Source organism: Delphinus delphis, chromosome 12 (assembly GCF_949987515.2).
Source record: "Delphinus delphis chromosome 12, mDelDel1.2, whole genome shotgun sequence".
NCBI lineage: Eukaryota > Metazoa > Chordata > Mammalia > Artiodactyla > Delphinidae > Delphinus > Delphinus delphis.
Window position 1 is genome coordinate 10424755 of NC_082694.2, and position 20830 is coordinate 10445584.

At 49.7% G+C, this 20830-nt stretch overlaps 1 protein-coding gene across 1 annotated transcript in view; it reads right to left on the reverse strand.

The window, feature by feature from the left end:
* FER1L5 (fer-1 like family member 5) overlaps positions 1 to 20830 on the reverse strand; it is a 47885-nt gene that overhangs the window by 25811 nt on the left and 1244 nt on the right. Inside the window, exons 2-17 of the mRNA XM_060027689.1 lie at positions 19760 to 19812; positions 19080 to 19171; positions 18280 to 18388; positions 17194 to 17248; positions 16625 to 16734; positions 14628 to 14756; positions 13388 to 13450; positions 12598 to 12648; positions 7717 to 7747; positions 6926 to 7041; positions 6572 to 6695; positions 6094 to 6146; positions 4814 to 4882; positions 988 to 1031; positions 812 to 894; positions 636 to 730 (exon numbers count right to left, since the gene is read on the reverse strand). Of these exons, the coding sequence (XP_059883672.1) occupies positions 636 to 730; positions 812 to 894; positions 988 to 1031; positions 4814 to 4882; positions 6094 to 6146; positions 6572 to 6695; positions 6926 to 7041; positions 7717 to 7747; positions 12598 to 12648; positions 13388 to 13450; positions 14628 to 14756; positions 16625 to 16734; positions 17194 to 17248; positions 18280 to 18388; positions 19080 to 19171; positions 19760 to 19812 (1277 nt within the window). The remainder of the gene's footprint in view (positions 1 to 635; positions 731 to 811; positions 895 to 987; positions 1032 to 4813; positions 4883 to 6093; positions 6147 to 6571; positions 6696 to 6925; positions 7042 to 7716; positions 7748 to 12597; positions 12649 to 13387; positions 13451 to 14627; positions 14757 to 16624; positions 16735 to 17193; positions 17249 to 18279; positions 18389 to 19079; positions 19172 to 19759; positions 19813 to 20830) is intronic.

The window sequence follows — 20830 nt, forward strand, 5'->3', positions numbered from 1 at the left end:
AGGCCCTGCCTCCTCAGCAACAGTGATTGGTCAAAGGGGAGCACACATGACCTAGGAAGGCCAATTAGAATGCTTCCCTGGCCTTCCCTAGTAGAGGCTTCTATGGTCCCCTTCCCAGCAGGGAGGCAAGGCTGCAGTAGGAATGAATGAGGCCCAGGAAAGAGCAGGAGAGATGAGAGATGGAGTGAGCATGGGAGAGTCTCCTAACGGCATTGAGGTCCTGGTTTCTGCAGCCCTTCCTCACTCAGATTCCTTCCCAGCCCCATTCCCTTCTTTTGCCAATTGGCTTTCTGGCATTTACCACCAGTCTTGAATAACCCAGTGCTTTTCCACATTTACCTGTGCTGTTTCTTTTGTTGCCTATGACGTTCCACCTGCCGAAACTCTTACCTGAGGTCTCATCTCAACGTCCCTTCCTCAGTGACTGCCCAGAGCACTCCATCTGTTCCTTTCTTGGGCCACAGCACATGCCCCGTATTTATATGGCCATTTACGTACAGCCTTCGAGTCCTCTACTGGAGTGTGGTGGACAGAAACCAGGGCCTGGCCCTCCCCAGGCAGTCCCCAGGCCCCGGTGCCTTACACATGGTTGGTTTTACCTCCTCTGTTCCCTAGAGCTGACATGAGAAGCTTACAGCGTCTTCCTCCTTGATCCTGAAAGGGGCCTTTTTACCCCCACGGAGAGTCAGGAAGCTGGGCCCAAAGCAGGGGAGGAAGCCAGAGTACATGCCTGCAAGGGGAGAGGGTGAGAAGGTTCCCCAGGCCCGGGGCGGGGGAGAGGTGCAGGAGGCGGGGCCGGGGGCTTGCTTGCCTTCTATTTCTGCTCCAGTGGATGAGATCTGGTTGAGGGACAGGCTGACCGTCCCGATCTCATCATGGCACTTGTTCCCGGGGCTGGAGAGAAACACACCCTGCAGGCTGAGCCCCTGGCCCAGCTCTGATTTCTTCCTCCCTGGCGTGTTTTCCAGTCTCCACCCAGTTGCTCACCAGTCCAAGACTCTGAACTTGATGTAGCTGGAGAGGCAGGGCAGCTGCAAGGGGCAAGCGAGAGGGGCAGTAGGTGCCTGCTCGGATGGCCTGGGCCTTGCTGAAACTGGGAGCAGGTGGAAAGTCCTGAGTCTGGGTCAAGGCCTGGCTCGGTTACCAGTGAGCCCAGTGGGACTGACCATGGGAGCTTATGGACCTTTGGCTGTGGGCCCCCCACTGCATCGGCCCTTTGCAAGGGCCTGGGAAAGGCCTTGCACTGTGTCCCATGATCATTTTGTATTCTTATTCTTAAAATGGCCCCTCATTATATAAGTTCCCTAGTGGACCTGGCTTCCCTGGTGGCACAGTGGTTAAGAATCCGCCTGCCAATGCAGGGGACATGGGTTCGAGCCCTGGTCTGGGAAGATCCCATATGCCGCAGAGCAACTAAGCCCGCAAGCCACAACTACTGAGCCCACGTGCCACAACTACTGAAGCCTGTGTGCCTACAGACGGTGCTCTGCAACAAGGGAAGCCATGAAAATGAGAAGTCCACGCACCTCAACGAAGACCCAACACAGTCAAAAATAAAAACAAATAAATAAATAAATGTATAAAATTTATTTTATAAATTTTATAAAATAAATCGGGTCCTAGTGGACCAGAGTCCACCCTACTTTGGGCTGCATGATTGCAGTCCTCACATGGCCCTTCAGTCTGGAGGCGTGTTTACCAAGCCTCATGGGGAGGCTGTAGGCCTCGAATGTCTTCCTCACATTTAACAGTTAACCTTTATTTATTTATTTTATTTTAATTTAATTTAATTTTTTTTTGGCCATGCCCTGCAGCTTGTGGGATCTTAGTTCCCCGACCAGGGATTGAACCTGGGCCCTCAGCACTGAGAGGACAGAGTCCTAACCACTGGACCGCCAAGGAATTCCCTAGCACCTAACCTTTAAACAGCGGGACATCTATCTCCTCAAAGAGTAAATCATAATAGCTGCCACTCTGGGGAGGCTTCTGTCGTCCCCAGCATGTCCTGAATGGTCTACGTGGATCACCTGAGAGACCCACCCCGCCCACAACCCCAGAAGCCAGGAGCTATGATCATTCCTATTTTCAGACAGGAACACTGTGGCACAGAGAGGCTGAGTTCCTGAAGTTCTCGTGTAACATGCAGAGCCCCTACCCACTCTGGCAAGGCCTGACTGTCCCTATTTACCGAGCGGGACTGAGGCCCAGAGAGGGACTTGCTTGAGATCGCACGGTAAGGGGTAGAATCAGGATTGGAACCCAAGCTTCTGAGTCTTGCCTCTGCTCTGCCCTCAGTTATAAAAACAAAAAATCCACGTATAAAACAGAGCTGTTGGGGCTGAGGCCTGAGTGGGCCCCAAATCCTCTCAGCTGGAGCCTCTCCTCTGCTCACAGCAGTTCCTGGGGTGTGGCCTGGGGTCCTCAGTTCTCCACTCCCCTCTCCTTTTCCCCTTGCCATGGAAGCCGAGGGTCAGGGGGAGCGGGGAAAGAAAGGGCTTTCCAGCTGAGCATCTGGTTAGTAAGCTACGAGGAGATCACCCAGGTTAAGGAAGGACACTGGAAGTGGAGAGATGGGAGTCGTTGGGCATCCAGGTCTTCCAAAGTACCAAACCCTCCATATCTGAATTTATGGTGGAACCATCTGTTCATCCACCCTTGGGAAGTCTCCTCCCCTTTCCCAGTTCCTTGTCTTGATTCCCCTCCTGTCCGGGAGCCCTTGAACTGCTAACTGGCACAGACCATTTTCAGCAGCGCGCCCCCTGCAGCCTGCCTTGCTGGGGCCCTGACCAGCTGTTCTCAGATGCCACTGGCTGTGCAGTCATCCCGCCACTTCCGAGTGAGTTCACATCTGCCTGCTGCACTTCCAGAGGGCTAGTGACAATGAGGCCTGCACCCAAATCGCCCCAGCGCCGGAGACTGTCTTCAGGCAATGGGTGACGGTCCAGAGTGTGTTTGGACATCTTCAGACATTGGAAGCTCTCTTTCAAGGATGAAGGGGGGCCTGGCCCCCCTGACTGCACCTCCCCACTGTCTTCTGAGCCTGAAGGAAGCTAAACGTGAGCGAGGACATCCAAGGCCCTGAGCATCCACAGAGCAACTAAGGATTCCAGCCATGAGCTTCATCACAGCTAGAAAAGGTGGGAGGGAGCAAGGGTGGGGGGTGGACTGGGCCCCCTCTAAAATCTCTCCCTACTTTAAGAATCTATAAAGTCACCCAAGAAGGTGGGGATTATGAGGAATGGTTAAAAATGATGACTCATAGGGACTTCCCTCGTGGCGCAGTGGGTCAGAATCCGCCTGCCAATGCAGGGGACATGTGTTTGATCCCTGGTCCGGGAAGATCCCACATGCCACGGAGCAGCTAACCCTGTGCGCCATAACTACTGAGCCTGCGCTCTAGAGCCCGTGTGCCACAACCACTGAGCCCACGTGCCACAACTACTGAAGCCCGCATGCCTAGAGCCCGTGCTCCACAACAAGAGAAGCCACCACAATGAGAAACCCGCGCACCACAACAAAGAGTAGCCTCTGCTCGCCGCAACTAGAGAAAGCCCGTGCGCAGCAACGAAGACCCAACGCAGCCAAAAGTAAATTAAAAAAAAAAAAAAAAAGATGACTCACGAGGAGGCAGAAGATTCTACGAGAAGCAGGGAGGAGGGTCCACAGAAGGGTAGCTAATTTCACGTCACACAAATGTAAGGTAGGTATAAGGAAAGCAAAACACTCCCTGGGTAGCCAGACAGATGCCACACAAAGTTCTGTACACTCTCACTTATGGGAGTGCCCAAGTTCTCTCTCACACTGCATACCCTTATTTTACACACAGCTCTTAGAAGCCTGGCGTGGAGTCAAAAAGCAATCAAGGCTCTCCCAGGGCTTGGAGAAAACTGACATCCACACCGCTGATAGGTGACTGAGAAGGACTGAAAGGCTTTAGAAATCAGACTACAGAACCCTACAGAGAAGAGCATGTTGGGGCCATTTAATGTGGGAACAAACAGCCCCACACTACATGTAGCCAGCATGCAGCTGTGTTCCTGTAGTGCCTCTAAGCCATCAATAAAGAGCTATAATTATATTCAGGGCGCATTGCCTAGAAGATAAGAAAATGCAGAATACAATTTAGAATGAGTCTTGAAAATGATTGCTTTTTTTTTTTTTATGTAGGTGAAAGGGCACATTTAAGTTCTCTGGAAAGTTCAGTTGTAGGGTCCATTCTTTTTTTTTTGGCGGTACGCGGGCCTCTCACTGTTGTGGCCTCTCCCGTTGTGGAGCACAGGCTCCGGACGCACAGGCTCAGTGGCCATGGCTCACGGGCCCAGCCGCTCCGCGGCACGTAGGATCTTCTCGGACCGGGGCACGAACCCGCGTCCCCTGCATCGGCAGGCAGACTCTCAACCACTGCGCCACCAGGGAAGCCGCATTTCTTTTTTTTTTTAAACCTAGCCTCCTTGATCATTAGCTGAAATCATCTGGGTCATTTATTGGTTTCCCTTTTTTTTTTTTTTTTTGGCCTCACAGCACTTGGTTGTGGGATCTTAGTTCCCCGACCAGGGATCGAATCCAGGCCCTCAGCAGTGGGAGCGTAGAGTCCTAACCACTGGACTGCCAGGAAATTCCCCCCATTCATTTCAAGTGAGGTTCTCTGTAATATGTCTTGGGCTTCCTCATGCTCCCTATCAGGCAGTGTCCCCGCCCCCTCCCGCCGTGCTTCGTGGCCCCTACCTTCCATCCACACGCCCCCACAAACACCCAAACCCCCTTCTGTTTGTGGTGCAGGAGGAAGAGGGCGGGCGTGACGGCACAGCAATACCTGAATCTGGAAGGTCAGGATCTGGTTCCATATGGGGCTCTCGGTTTGCATCTGCACGTGTGTCTTGAGCTGGGAACATCCCAAAGCAGTGTCAGTGCCAGCCTGTCCCCTCCTCCCTCCACTGGCCTCACCTCCCAGCCCTTCCGGTCCAGCCCACAGGTGAACCTGTCTGCAGCACAGGGCTGGTCATGGGAATCCCTGGTCCAAAGACACTTTGACAACTTCTCATGCGCTACAACTCTGGTCCTTTGAGTAGCTACCTAGATCCAGACTCCTTCATATTTTCCCTTAAATCAGCTTTCAACTAACTTTTAAATAGATACAGGGTTACTAACTTTATTATATCAGTGCAAACACATAGATTTTGTTAGATAAACTCTAAGATCCCAATAAAAAGTCAGCAATAACAATGCTGATGGTATCCCCCTTTCTAAAACATCACTTGACTTCATTTTTAAACCTAGCCTTACTCTAAGCAACCGTGTCAGTGAAACCAAGGGTTAGTTGAACTGCTTAAACTTTTTCATACACTCTAAGAAAAACACAGAAATACTAAAATTTTTGAAAAAATGTATGCCTCTACCACCCAACAGTATCTCACCTACTTCCAGGGTTCCTAAACCACTCATTGGGAAATAAATACTCAGTGTAGTGGCTTCAAACTATGTCCACACCTCCCTTTGATACTCTCCCCTTCAAAAGGCGGACACTAACCTCCCTCCCCTCACGTATGGGCTGGATTTAATGACTTCTTCTAATAGGTAGAATATGGTGGAAATGATGGTTGATGAATTCTGAAACAAATCTAACCCAGCATTCCCCAGATTTGAACATGCGATCTTTTTTTTGCACATAACATCCATCAACACCCTTTGGAAAATGCTACCGTATGTTCATAGAGGTTCATGGAATGTCAGCAACTCTCTTGCCCAGAACCTTCAACTTCTAGATGAAGAAACTGAGGTCCAAAGCGGACAGTGACAGTTTCAATGTTGTGCATTTGCGGGCATGTTGTTTCATCCACTTGTCCACTCATCCGTGCATTTGGGTGTTTGGTTTTCGGTGGGCATCTTCTCTATGCAGGGCACTGGGCACAGCTCTGGGATACAGGCTGACTAAGCCATGGCCTCCACCTTCACAGAGGCCCGGGTCCAGTGGGATCATATCACCCATAAATGGAAGAACTGGGATGCAACACCTGGGATCCTGGCCACTTTTCCTCCACACCATTTTTTTTTAGGTGCCAATTTCTCTAAGTCTCAGACCATTTTTACACTTACCTTTTCCCCAATTAGTTCCACCTCCAACATAGGACTCACTGAGTGGTGTTTCTCTAAGAGCAAAGAAGTTAAAAGATTTCTGAGATAGCAGCATTTTTTTTTTTTCAGGAGAAGGAAATGGAGAAGTGATAGAACAACTTAAAACCCTCCCCCATAATTTGGTTTGGTGCCGCCTGGGCAGACACCTCCCATTTCCACCCTGTCTCCATGTGCTGTTGTGTGTCCTGGCACACAACAGCAGCGGGGGTGGGGCCTGGCATAGGGAACCTTGAGTCTGCATCTGGGCATCAAAGACAGGGCAGGGGCACATGGCCCATTTTAAAGGGACCTTCATAAAACCATTCTTGGCAGATTTCAGTCTCCCTCTCTCCCCCATCCCAAATCGTGGTGTCAAGACGGAACTGGGGAGCCCCAGGAGAAACCAGAGTGCCACCGGCTAGGGAACCTCAGGGTCAGCCCCTCCCCCGCCCTGACTGACTGAGGTGGAGATCCTCGGCGCAGTAGATGAAGAACTGTAAGTAGGCCACATTGATGGGCACCACCGATGACTTGAAGATCTGAATGTCAGTGTCATCAGCCCTGTAGGTCAGCTTTTGATCTACCTGGAGAGACCAGAGAGCTAATAGGGTCAGAGTCTTAGGGAGGTCACAGCCAGCAGACTTGGCTTCCCCAACCTTCCGCTTGGTTGGGGTGGGGATGGACAACCCTGAAGGGACACAGTGGACAAACGAAAGCATGTGAAGAGCAGTGGCCTCTTGGGGGGCCCACGGGGGACCCCACGGAAGCAGCCAGGGTAGGAAATGTTCCTGGGGTGTTGGGGGGACAGCCTCACCGGTGCCTGGTCTCCCACACCGAGGGCAGAGATGGTGACTTTCAGGTAGCCCCTCACACCACTGCTGGGTTCATTTGGCTGGCAGAGGCCAAGCCATTTCCTCAGGAGTGTGTGACCTGGAGAGGCAGAGGGCCCATGGGAGACCAGCCTCCAGTCTCTATTCTTCTTCCCTGAAACCAGCCTTTGCTTCTGTAGGAGACGGGTGTGGAAACGTGTCTCATATATTCTGGTTCCCAGCCAGGGGCAGGGGGAAATGGGAGTCACTCCTACCTTTAAGCAAAAGCTGCCCGCTATTGCCTTTAGGAAATAGGGACCCTCCTTTCCCATCCAGGGAACTTATAGTTGTTACTGTCCTGGTCTGAGAGAGGCAAATATTTTCCCCAACCCTAAGTCCCAACCTCAACCTGGTATGTATGTTATGGTCAGGTCTACTCAAAACTCAAACACTGGCCACACATTGTGAATCAACCATACTTCAATTAAAAGAAATAAAATAAACAACAACAGCAACAAAATTCAAACACTGGCATAAAATAGAAATTCAACCCAAGGCTGCGATAAAAAATTAGCATTTGACCCAAAGAGATGCTTTGATTTTTGTAGAGAAAGACGCTATTATAAAACAAGATAAAATACCATGAAGTACAGTAAAATGTTAAGTACAGAAAATAATTCACACCTTCTAATACTCTCCCCCCCATGTGTTGAACATACAGGGATTTTGAGATGATTTCAACACCTGACCTGGTTTTTCTCAGAAGACACACATATTTCCAACAACTGCTACCTACCTGGAGAGTTGTAGATGAACCCAATATCTGTCTGAAAAGACAAGAATAGAGTAAGGATCAGTTAGGGCCTCCAGCCAACCAACTTGATGACAATACGAGTACTTGTTCCACCCTAATTCCTTTAATCTTTACAATGACCTGGAAGTTGGGCCCTTATCATAGTGGAGGCCATTATCACCTCCACTCTACAGAGGAGGATACTGAGTTTGAGCCCGAAGTTTTACAACTAGTAAGTGAGGTGACCTGGATTGAAAGGATTCTTGACCCCCACCAGCACTGCTGGCCAACACAGCGTTATTCTTCCCTACCCCTGGGGGGTGGGGAAAGGTGTCTCCCGTCCTGGGGAAGAGGATGGTCAAGGGAGGACTTGGTAAAGAGACTATGGGTTTTCCCCTTTCCCCTGGGAGACAGTTTTTGACTCCCTGAGGCCTGAGGGATGTAGTACAGGATTGAAGATGGTGTGGGGCAAGGTACCGCAGAACATTCAGGCCACCCTTGGAAGGGTCCATAGAGCAAGCCCCAAGTTTTGCATGCAGGACTGCTTTAAAGCTCAGTCAGCCCCTTGGGTTAGGTAGGCAAAGATTTCTTAGATCCAACAACAAAAACACAACCCATAAACGAAATTTTTGATAAATTGGACTTCATCGAAATGTAAAACTTCTGCTCTTTGAAAGACACTGTTAAGAAAATGGAAAGAAGGCTTCCCTGGTGGCACAGTGGTTAAGAATCCTCCTGCCAATGCAGGGACACGGGTTCGAGCCCTGGTCTGGGAAGATCCCACATGCCGTGGAGCAACTAAGCCTGTGCACCACAACTACTGAGCCTGCGCTCTAGAGCCCGTGTGCCACAACTACTAAGTCTACGTGCCACAACTACTGAAACCTGTGTGCCTAGAGCCTGTGCTCTGCAACAAGAGAAGCCACCACAATGAGAAGCCCGCACACCACAAAGAAAGGTAGCCCCTGCTCGCCACAAAGCCCACGTGCAGCAACAAAGACCCAACACAGCCAAAAATAAATAAATAAACTTATTTTTTTTTAAAAAAAAAAGAACCCTTAAGAAAGAAAAGAACATGAAAGGAGACGTGATATACTGGGAGAACATTTTTCCAAATCATTTATCTGATAAAGGACTTGTATCCAGAATATATAAGAAAATCTCAAAACTCCATAGTAAGAAAACAAACAACCCAATGAAAACAAGCAAAAGATTTGAACAGACACTTCATCAAAGAAGTTAAATAGCAAATACTTGAAAAGATGCTCAACATCATCAGGGAAGTGTAAATTATAATCACGACAAGATACCACCACACGTACTTAGAAGAGCCAAAATTTAAAAGATGGACAGTATCAAGTTTGCATAAGAATGTGGAGCAACTGGAACTCTAATATGTACTGCTGGTGGGAATATAAAATGGTAGAACCTATCTGGAATTTTTGGGAAAAAACTGCTAGGAATTTTCTTTAAAAGTTAAACACACACCTACCATATGAGGTAGTCATTTCACTTCTACATATTTAGTCAAGAGACATCAGAGCATAGGTCCATGCTAAGACTTATACATCAGTGTTACAGCAGCTTTGTTTTAATAGCGCCAAGCTGGAAACAATCTAAACGTCCATCAGCAGATGAATGGATCAACAACCTGTGGTATGTCCATAAATGGAATACTATTCAGCAATAAGAAGGAATGAACTATTGATCCATGCAACAACATGGATGAATCTCAAAAGAATTATGCTGATTGAAAGAAGCCAAACAACAATAAAGTACATGCTGTATGATTCCATTTGGATACAATTCTAGAAAATGCAAAGCAATGTGTAGTTACAGAAAGCAGACCAGTGGTTGTCTGGGGATGGGAGCAGGAAGGATTGGGGGAAGAGGGAAGAATTACAAAGAGGCACAAGGAAACTTTGGAGGGTGATAGATATGATCGATATGTTCATTACCTTGATTGTGATCATGGTTTCATGGTTGTATACATATTTTAAAACATGAAATTATACATTTAAAATATGTATAGGGAATTCCCGGGCAGTCCAGTGGTTAGGACTCAGCATTTTCACTGCCTTGGCCCGGGTTCAATCCCTGGTCGGGGGACTAAGATCCTGATAAAATAAAATAGTATAATTCATTGTATGTCAATTGTACCTCAATAAAGCTAGAAGAAAACAAACCAAAATGAAACTCAGTCACCTCTAACGAAGCCATAGATCTAGGCAGTGATCATCAATAGCTCTTAACAACATAAAAAGAGACCAACAGTCGTTCTGTGTCTCCTGGTGACATCATCTTGCCAAATAATTGACCCAAGTCTGATCTAGCCTATAGATAGGAAATACCTGGGCAGAGAGACGTGAGAACTGATCCCCTGGAGGTACAACCAGCAAAATCCAGACTGAGGGAAAACTGCAGGACAAACTATCCAGTTGCTTCAACAAATAAATGGCAAGGTAAACTAGGGGGCAGGACCGACTGAATGAAATACACCTAAACGTAACATTTTAACCAACTGCAGTGTGTGCACCTGGTTTGGATCCTGATTTGAACAAACTGTAAATGGAATTCACAAGACAATTAGGGAAATGTGAGCACTGACTAGATATTAGTGCTCTCCAGGAATTATAAAAAGGTGTTTAGATGTAGTCATCGTCTTTGGTTATGCTTAATAAAATCTGTATGCTTTAGAAATAGGTAATGAAATATTTAAAAATAAAATGATGTCTGAGATTTGATTCAAAATCTGTAGGGGGATAAAAAAAGAAAAAAAGATCTGTAGGGGAGAGGGAGGGGGCCAGGTGTAGATAAAACATGATGACATGATTGACAACGAATTGGTGAAGGTGAGTGATGGGGATGGGGGAATTCATGATACCATTCTCTCTACTTTTGTGTATGTTTGAAATTTTCCAAAAAAGGAATATATATATTTTTAAAAGCTCAGGTTTTTCCCTGACCTCTAAAACGTATTCAACAGTCGGTCATCGTCTGGAAGTCGCACAGTGGCCTTTGTCAAAATGAATGGATAAAGAAGATGTGGCACATATATACAATGGAATATTACTCAGCCATAAAAAGAAACGAAATTGAGTTATTTGTAGTGAGGTGGATGGACCTAGAGTCTGTCATACAGAGTGAAGTAAGTCAGAAAGAGAAAGACAAATACCGTATGCTAACACATATATATGGAATATAAGGGAAAAAAAAGTCATGAAGAACCTAGGGGTAAGATGGGAATAAAGACACAGACCTACTAGAGAATGGACTTGGCGATATGGGGAGGGGGAAGGGTAAGCTGTGACAAAGTGAGAGAGTGGCGTGGACATATATACACTACCAAATGTAAAATAGATAGCTAGTGGGAAGCAGCCGCATAGCACAGGGAGATCAGCTCGGTGCTTTGTGACCACCTAGAGGGGTGGGATAGGGAGGGTGGGAGGGAGGGAGACGCAAGAGGGAAGAGATATGGGAACATATGTATATGTATAACTGATTCACTCTGTTATAAAGCAGAAACTAACACACCATTGTAAAGCAATTATACCCCAATAAAGATGTTAAAAAAAAAAAAACACATTTTGACCTCCTGCTACCCAGCCTCTCTAGAATCTCTTAATTTCTAAACCTGTGCTGCTTCCTTGAGGGTTAGGTGGGGGAGGGGCAGGTCATGACCCTTCTTGTGCTTATTACAAGTACTGTAGTGAGAAAGAAACCTTACTTTGATTTGCCCTAAATTTGCCTTTCCCAAGGGCTGGGCCCTTTTCCATGAGTTGCCAGATTTAGCAAATGAAAATACAGATGGCAGCTTAAATTAGAGTTACAGATAAACAATGTGGTGCTTCAAGGACAAAGGACGACCCTGCCTGAAAAAGTTTCAGCGGTACACCCCCCCTGCCAGACTCTTAATCACCTTCCCTACCATGTTACGATGGTTACGAAATTCCTGAGCCCACCTGGGCGACGCCCGCCTGGGCGATGGGACCTGTCCCAAATAAGGAAAGGCATCTGCCCTGTCCCACTCCCATCCTATAGAAGGAAGGTATATGTGCCGCGACCAATTGCTAAAGGAAAATTTCACCTCGGACCATTCCTTTGTTTTCTGGCTATAAAAACTGATCAATAGCACACGTTTGGGCTTGACTCTCCCAGACTACTAGGAAGCTGGCCCTCTGTTCCGGCAGCGACCCTTCCCTCTAATAAATTCTATCTTCTTTACATTCTGCCTTATGTCTGGAAATTCTTTTCCAACCCGCGTTCGGACAACGCCAACTTTTTTAGTATACGTAGGTCCCAAGCAATATTTCATGAGGAGCCATGAAATACTGGGGATATACTTATATTTAAAAGTACCTGTTGTTTAAGATTCAAAATTTCCGGGGCATCCTGTATTTAATCTGGCCACCCTAACTTTTCCTGATCTTCCTGGATTCGGAGAATCTTAGTTTAGCCCTTCATGACCGTGTGAACTTTCCTCACTTCTCAACCTGGGTCTTTCCCAAAGCAAATCTTTTTACTCTTGTCTTCATAGGCAGCAATCTTTCTCTAGGTTTCTCCAGCAATTTGGTTGACCTTTTGAGTCCTCTGCTTCCACAGTGTTATAAGTGTGGGGGGATTCAACGTGGCACCCAGCACTTTCATAAATGTTACATACTTTAATCCCCACAATGACCCTGTGGGTTGAGTATATTATTATCCCCATTTTACAGATGAGGAAGTAGAGGCTCCGAATAACCTGTCTAAATCACCCAGTTGGTAGGTGGATCCAAATCTGGATCTTGTAGCATCAAAATCCTTTCCCCTAGACTTAGACATAGAGCCCAGGGTGGGTCACTGTAACTGTTTCACCAAACCGCGCCTCCTCCATCCAGTGCTCACTTGGAATCTCCCGATCTCTGCATTGAATCTCGTCACTGAGGAATTCATCACCTGCAGGGGAGTTTCCAGAAAGATCTCAGTTATTCACAAGCCCAATTTCCCCCAGCCCCATGGGAGGAATCATAAGGGTACATCTGGATTCTCCAGGATTTACTCAATGCTTCCTAATGGCTGACACTTCCATGTCGTTTTTCTCATTTAATTCGCAGAGGAGCCCTGTGAAGTTCATATATTGCAGCTCCATTTTACAGATGAGGAAATCGATCAGAGAGGACAATTCACTTGATCTCCACAAAGCAAATTGTTGCACTCAACTTTCTCCCCTGCATGCTGTCCTGGCTGTTTCTCAAGAACATGTAAACTTTCAAGGGAGAAGTCTTGCTCTCCTTAGCCCTGTGCTGGGCACATAGGAAGCACTTGATAAATACATGCTCACCATTGTTACCGGGCTCCGTCTGATTGGAGAAAGGGATGTCCCATGTTGAGGGGACATTTGAAGGGTGGCATGAGAATACTGGCACATGGGAAAGGGCTGCTGTGTTCACCTCGGAGCTGAGCTCAGGGCCTATCAGTTGGCCTTCCATAACATTTGTTGAATGAATGAATGAATGGATGAATGAATGAATGGAGTGTCTGGTTGCCGAGATAAAGAAGGTGGCAGAGGTGCTGCCTTGGGGTCAGAAAGACCATCTGATGTGACTCTAGCTCTACAGGTAAGGATGCGGGGCTGACGCACTTTCCAGAATTGAGGTGGGACAAGAAAGTGGACCCACCCTGTCCAGCACCTCACCTGGATTAAGATGGTGTCGTCGAAGAATTTTGCAGGAGCCTCATAAAAATTCTGAAAGAAGATCTGAAGCAGAGAGAGTCGGGGTGTGTTTAGGAGACATTCCTTCCACCACTTCCCCCAGGGACTCAGCAAGCCTGAAGCCTCAGACTAGCAGGTTTCTGCCCCGCTGTTCACCCATTTCAATGGCTTTCAGCTCACTACCACCTACCGCTCCCCCCACAGAAGCAGAGGCCTGCCAGGTCCCGGAGGGGTTTTCTATCCAGCAAAGGGTGGGATAAGGGATCCCTGGAGGACTTGTCAGAAGCAGACCAAGGCCCAGCTAACTGCCCTGGGATGGAGATTCAAGCCCCGGCTTCTTTCTAGATCGCCCTGGGAATTCCTTGGCGGTCCGGTGGTTAGGAGTCTGCGCTTTCACTGCCGAGGGCCTGGGTTCAATCCCTGGTCAGGGAACTAAGATCCCACAAGCTGAGCAACGCGGCCAAAAAAAAAAGATCGCCCTCTCGGTCCACTGCACCCCACTCCCTGCTGCAGCCAGAACCTCCTCCCCCAGATGCAGACCGGGCCCTGTCACTCTCCTGCTTGAATCCCTCCATGGCTCCCAAGTCCCGTCCATGACGGGGCCCCAGGGCGTTTTGAAGGCTCACCTCCGGCCACTCCCCTCCAACTACACCCGTGTCTACAGTTCTGCCAACCAGCCCTGCCGCTTCTCCTTTCCAGGCCTCTGAGAACACTATTCCTTTTTCCTGAATTATCTTTCCCCATCCTGCCCTTTCGGAGTCCTCTCCAACCCCTGCTGCACCGTGCTTTTATCTTTTCCTTGGTGGTCTAGTCATCAATTAATTCGGCGCATGTTCATGGAGTTCCTACCGTGTCAGACACGATGCTGTGAGGTGGGGCTTCTGCAGTGGCCAGGGCTACAGAGGGTCTGCATTTCGCGGCTGCAATCCCTGTGCACCGCAGTCTTGCCCGGTTGTCATCCTTTATGTGTTCACATATGCGGGAGGCCCCCCACAGACCACTGGCTCCCCCCATGCAGGGCTCGGAATTACTCGCTCTCTATTCCCTGTGCCAAGCCCAGTGTTTGGCCCTCCATGCCCAGTAAGAGTTTGTGGAACAAACAAATGAAAGCACCCATGTCAGGGAGCAAGCTTGCTGGCTGCCGGCAGGAAATGCCCGGCCCTTGGCTGGCCCTCCTGGCCCTAGTGCCCCCATTCGGCTCTGAAGGGCACGTGCTGCCCACCTCATTGAAGAAAGGGTTATTTCCCATCTTGATCCGCGTGTGGTGCTGGTAGCCTCCGATGACCACCTTCACCACCGGCTTGATGTCCTTGCCCATGAGCTGCCGGGCTTCAAACACCTTCACTCGGACCTGCAGAGGAGCGAACAGGGGAACTTGACGTTGGGCTCCCCTTCCCCAGTGGGGACTCTTCCCTAGAAGAACAATATGTTCTGATAAGAAACATCTACTGCGGATAGAAAGCGACCCCATGGGCCCTGGGAAGGCCATGGTTCCTTCTCTTTCCTTTTCTGGGAACTGTCACCTCCGCTTTGCCCTTTTCATCTTGGGTGTTTCTTGAGTGGTAGGGACTTGTTACAGAATAAAGTCTAACATTTCTCAGTTTGCTATCTTTTTAAGTTTGTCTGCGATCTTTTCAGGGAATCGAACATTTTAAAGTTCTGTGCAGTTGAATCTATGATCTGTGATTTGATCTGTGATTTCATCTCTGATTTGTGATTTCTTCTTCTTCTGCTTTTATATACTTTCCTGAGACTCAGTAAAGGGACGATGAAGTCTGAGCCTAGAATTAGAAGGTGGGAGGGAGAAGAGCCTGTAAGATCCAGGCTAAGGCCCCAGGGGAAGGAACTGGAGATGGCGGCGGCTGGCAGGGCACAGTCGTGGGAGCCTGTCGTGACTAGAGGTAGTAACAGCACGCAGCTCTCCCAGCCCAGCCCCTGGATCCGGCCATTCTCCATGAGGCCTCCTGTGTCTCCATCAAGTCCAGGGGCCCTTCAAGGATTAATACACGTGCAGCTACCTGACCATCAGAGACAAGAGTGGTCAAACCATGCAAACAGGCCTCATGTCAGAACTTTGCCCTACGCACTAGTACGTAGGAAGGGTAGTGATTTGGGCATGCTGACCTTCTATCCTGTGGCCAGCTAGCCTCGTGAAGAGGGACAGGGCCAATGGGGAGAGGGAATGTTCTCCAAAGGAGGCGACAGCACGTGCAAAGGCCTGGTGGCTGGGGAGAAAGTCTTGAGAGTGGGGACTGTAAGCTGTGCAGGATGTTACAGCAGGGCGGGGCGGGGCAGGGGCAGGGGACAGAGTGGCCTGGGGGCCAGGCTTGGGTTATCAAGGGCCTGGGAAGCCATCGTAAGGAGTTTGGGTCATGCGGCATGTGGGATATTAGTTCACCGACCAGGGATCGAATCCATGCCCCCTGCTTCGGGAGCATGGAGTCTTAACCACTGGACTGCCAGGGAAGTCCCAAGAATGACATCTTGGAAAGACCACTTGGACTGAAAAATGGACAGGAGAGAGCTGGGGGCTGGGAGTTTGGGAGGAGCCTATTCAAGGTGGTCCAGAGAAGGGATGCTGTTGTCTGGGACCAGGGGATGGAAGAGGCAATGGAGAAATGGGTGCGGCCAGGTGATATGAAGAGCTAGGACTTGGCCACTGACTGGATGGGGGGCGGGGGTTGGGGGGAGGAGGGGCAGCCAAGGATGACTCCCAGTCTCCTGAGCACGTGGCTGGCTGGGGAGCAGCTCCAACCATGGCAGAAACGTTAGATTACAGGTTAGAGATCAGAAGTAAGTTGGTAAGCCATGGTATGGGGGTTCCAGAATCCCTGGAGCTTCCCAGGGATCCCCTCGAACTCTCCTCAGCCTCTGCTGTGCAGCTCATTTCTCCTTGCCCAAGGCTAGCCTTGTATTGCCACCTCCTGAAGGGCAGGGTCCAGGCCTCAGCCCTGCCTCCCCAGCATGGCCAGGGCCTGGTGTGCACTGCCCTCAGTGCTTCCTGTCGCCTCCCTGGAGCTGGCTCCAGCCTCAGCCACATGCAGAAGTTTCCCAGAATGACCCCTGGAGGGGCAGAGGATGTGGTGAAGATCTGAGGACCTGGAGACCAATCTGAAGCCCTGACCTTCCTCCATGACCTTGTGGAGAGGCAGGGATGGCCTGGGAACACAGTGAGGGTGTCGGCCAAATCATGTGGGCTTTCACCCTGGACGGCCTTACCTGGAAGTGCTGAGGCTTTGGGGACAGAGCCTTGTGTACAGCGGAGCTGGGAAACATCCGTTGCTGCCTGGTCACCTCTTGTGCCATTATGGCCAGGTGGTCTTCATCGCCTGGGGAAACATAGTCCATGGTGGGCTCTCAGAGGCTGGGGCTCAGGAGACTTGGAGGCATTTCCCCCATTTCAGTGTTCTATCCCCAGTGACCAGCTCCTGACTAAAATCATGGCCAAGAGGCCCTGACAAGGGCACATATCCTCCCCAGACATTCCCATGGTCTCCACCCACCATGGGCAACCCTGGGCCTCACACTCTACATATGGAGGCCCTTGGAAATGGCCATCCTTGCCTCTCTCTGCAGCCCATTGGAGGCTGGGTCTTCTGTCTACAGACGACAAGTGGACACATTGGGAGGACAGGTGACCTCAGGCAGGTGTCCGGAGATCTGGCCTACAGACCCTAACCTGGTCACTATCCTTCTGTAGGGCTCAGTGGTTGAGTCTTCAAGATCCCCAAGAGCCCATCCAGCTATGCTTGGTGAAATGCAGGGTTTAGTCCCATGGAAGTACATACCTATCTTCTCGATATCCTTGGGGGTCATAAGGGCCACCTGTAGGGTGACAGTGCACTGCAAAGCAAAGGCAGGGGAGCTGTAAGATCCTGCAGTCCTCGGCCAAATCATAGCACTGGAACATGGTCCAGCCTGGCAGGGGCCACACCCAGTCTTCCCGGGTGGAGTGATGCTGGCCATGGCACAGGACCACACCATGGGGGCCTGTGCGGTCTGGGATGGAGGGAGGTTATAAACTGGAGAGAGCAATGGGTTACCATGGATGGGGTTTGAAGAATACAGGAGGCACACATTAGTGGTGGTGACAGAAGAGGATGCAGCAGGGTGGGGAGGAGAGAGAGGGTTGACTTGAGACCAGTCTAGAACCACTGAGGCTAACCTCCGAGCCCAATGTCTTATGACCTCATGTGGGAACTCCAGCAAACACCTAACTGACCTCCTGCCTGCAAGCACTCTCACTGACCGTCCATCCTCCAGACCATCATCAGAATCGACCCCTAAACACTCCCTAAGTGCTCTAAACATAGAGCTTTCCCACTCCTCTGCCTGCCTTTGAGTCTCTGTCAAAGCCAAGTGATGGTGGCTGACTCCCTTGTTATATAGCAAGCTCTGAATAAATCACCTTTGCTTGTTCTCATCTGGTTGGTCTTCATGTGTTTCCACACATCTTAATCACCTCCCCTGTAAAGCCTTCCATTTCCTCCCAAGTGGAATTGTTCATTCTCTCTTGACCTCAGTGAAATAGCTCACTGACCCCAATATACACGTGCTGGAGCACTTGTCACCGAGAGTGACAACAGATGTGGGTTTCATTCAATTTTGTATCCCAGGCCTTGCATAGTTGCTGACACCAGTGGACAATCAACTGAACACTCAATCTCAATGGGAGGACGAAGGGTGGAGATGTGGGTAGGTGGATGGAGGGCAGCACGGGGAAGTTGGGGAGATGATGGGAAGTGTGATGGGTCCCCCGCAGGGCAGAAAGTGCTCTCTGGGTTGGGGGCACACTGGCACTCTGCTGGAGTGGATAGCTCAGCTTCACCAGCTGCCCCCACTCCTCCACGCACACTTCCTAGGGCCCGACTCACATCTGTGGGCATCATGGAATGGTTGAGCAGGGTCAGGTCCTTCACGAAAAGGATCTCACTTGGTTTTTTCACCAAGGGCTTGAGAAGTATTGTGGCCAGGCCAATGAACCTGGGGAGACAAAGAGCAGGTGTGAGCTCCTGAGCCAGAGGAAATGGTGTCCTTCTCCGTCCCTGGCATGACTTTATCCCGAGATGTCTTTCTCTCCTCGAAGCTGTGCTGCCCACCGAGGCTTCAGGAAGGATGCTGTTGACTGGGAGCATCCACCAGAGGGCTCTCAACTCTCTGGGAATTGGCTTTGGGGTTTCCTGGACAGTGGGCACCCCAGTTACTGGCTCTGCCCTGCCCAGCCTTTTCCCAGAAGCTCTGCACCCACATGCCTCCGGAATGGGACCTGTGCCAAGTAACAGCTGATTGGACCAGGAAGTGGGCACCTGACCAAAGCTGGGCCAGTCAGATTCTCTGTCCTGGGAATTTTGACCTGGGATGCCATAGCCCCAGTCTCAGTGAGGCACTAGAATGGGGCTGTGATGAGAAGCCAGGGTTGGGCAGAGAGAAAGAGATTTAAGATTCCGTGCCTTCAGAAGAGACAGAACTGTCCCTGGGTCCCCAGTTTCCTAGTTCTAGTTGATCTGTCCATCTATATACCTAGCCTTCATATACACACACCCCACCTTTGTTTTTTTTGCATTAGCTGTCTGGAGTGGATTCTGGTCCTTGCATCTGAGTGAGTTACAGATGCAGCATCTGCCGTAGCTTTAGTCAGAGAACCAGGCTCCTCCTGTCTCTCTCTCTGCCTTACCTTTCCTTCTTTACTGAGCCCATGTCCCGAAGGGTGACTTGCAGGAAAGAGTCCTTTTGCAGGGGGCGGTTCCAGAGGTGCCAGATGAGGGTCTGTGGGAGGCACAAACAGGTCAACATCCTCCCTCTCCCCTCCCTTTTCCATCCTCCTAGGAAATTCGAAAATATACAGGGAACGGGCTGGCCCTGTGTTTCTCTCAAACTGAGGAATATCTCTCAAGTCTAATTTCCTAAGAGGATGGCATTTGCTACCTTCACCAAGGGACCAGGCAACCTACCTGGGCTCCCACAGCTTAACTGTGGGAGTTGAGCAGTATTGTGGGCTTGTTAGTAGCTAAGGGGTTTGGGGACTGGGTGGGGGGACATGGATGGATGGGAGATGAGAGGGGATCCTACACAAGGAGGCCTGTCTCTATTTCAGGTTTCTGGGAACATCAGGACGGCCTGGTTGGACAAGATGGGTCCATCCCCAGAGTGGGTGAGATGGGCCAAGAGCTGCTGTGGCCCCGAGACCTGCACGGCCTTCTCAGCTTAGAGGCTACTTGCAGGGCATGATGTTCCAGCCTTGGGAAAGGCTGATGAGGCTCCCTGTCCCCTCCCTAGACTCCTGGGCACGGTCTGGACCCAGCCTCACTGTGGGGCTTGTCATTGCCTCATCTGGGCTTGCCTGATGTGTTTTACCTCGTTCCATATGGGATGATTGCCTTCCACCTCATGAGTTGTCCTCTGGACATCTGCAAAGACACCAAGGGGCCGGCATTAGTGGTAGGAAATATTTCAAAGTCTAGGTTCAAGTGAGCAAAGAGGGGTAGGACTTATCTAGATGTAGAAAACATCAAGTCTACATTGGCAGATGTGATACAGCACTGATTCTTTCCTACTCTGGAGATTTCAAATTTTCTCACTTTTTATAAGAGTGACATCACCCCATGTGTCAGATAATGTTATGTGTTCATTTCATTTTCTTCCTGGGTACATAGTTCCCAGCCATCTTGCAGCCGGGTGCGGCCGTGTGACTCATTCTGGCCAACCGAGTGTGGGATCCGTGCTCACCACAGCCTGGACTGGCTCCCAAAATCTCCCATGAGAGTCTCCGTTCTCCTCCCCACTCTCCACATGCGCTCGCACCACCTGTTGGGTGGTACCTGGTGACTTTGCAGCCACAAGCAAAGAGCAGCTGGTCCCTAAACGACTGTTTGGAGGAGTCATTCAGGATTGTTGCCTGATCTGCACAGTCGATGCAGCCCTTGGTGTGGGCAAGAGGTAAACTTTTGTTGTGTTAAGGCACTGGGATTTAAGGGTCCGCTGTGACCGAGCAAAGCTAGTGTACCCTAATACATCCCAAAATATCTCTAATGGGTTGACAGCTCTTTATCCACTAAAATATGCCTTCCCCAGAAATATCTTTAACAAAGAACAGTCTATAGCCCTGCAAAGAACCTCTAAATTGCTAAATTTGAGATTCTTCCCAAGGAAAGAATGTGTGTGAGAGAGAAGAGAGAGGAGACAGTCGGGGGTGGGGGGAGAAGCAGGGGACTCTCTGTGCCTGTCCAGTAGTGGGAAAGGGGGACACTGTAGGGGATGGTATATGGGGGAAGCGGGGCTGGAAACGACAGGTGAAAAAGGAATAAAAGATTTCAAACAAACATTCAGTTATAAAAATGTGTAGGAAATCTGGGGGCAAACCCAGGATTCTGGGTTGTAGGCATTTTTTTTTTCTTTTTTTTTTGCGGTACACGGGCCTCTCACTGC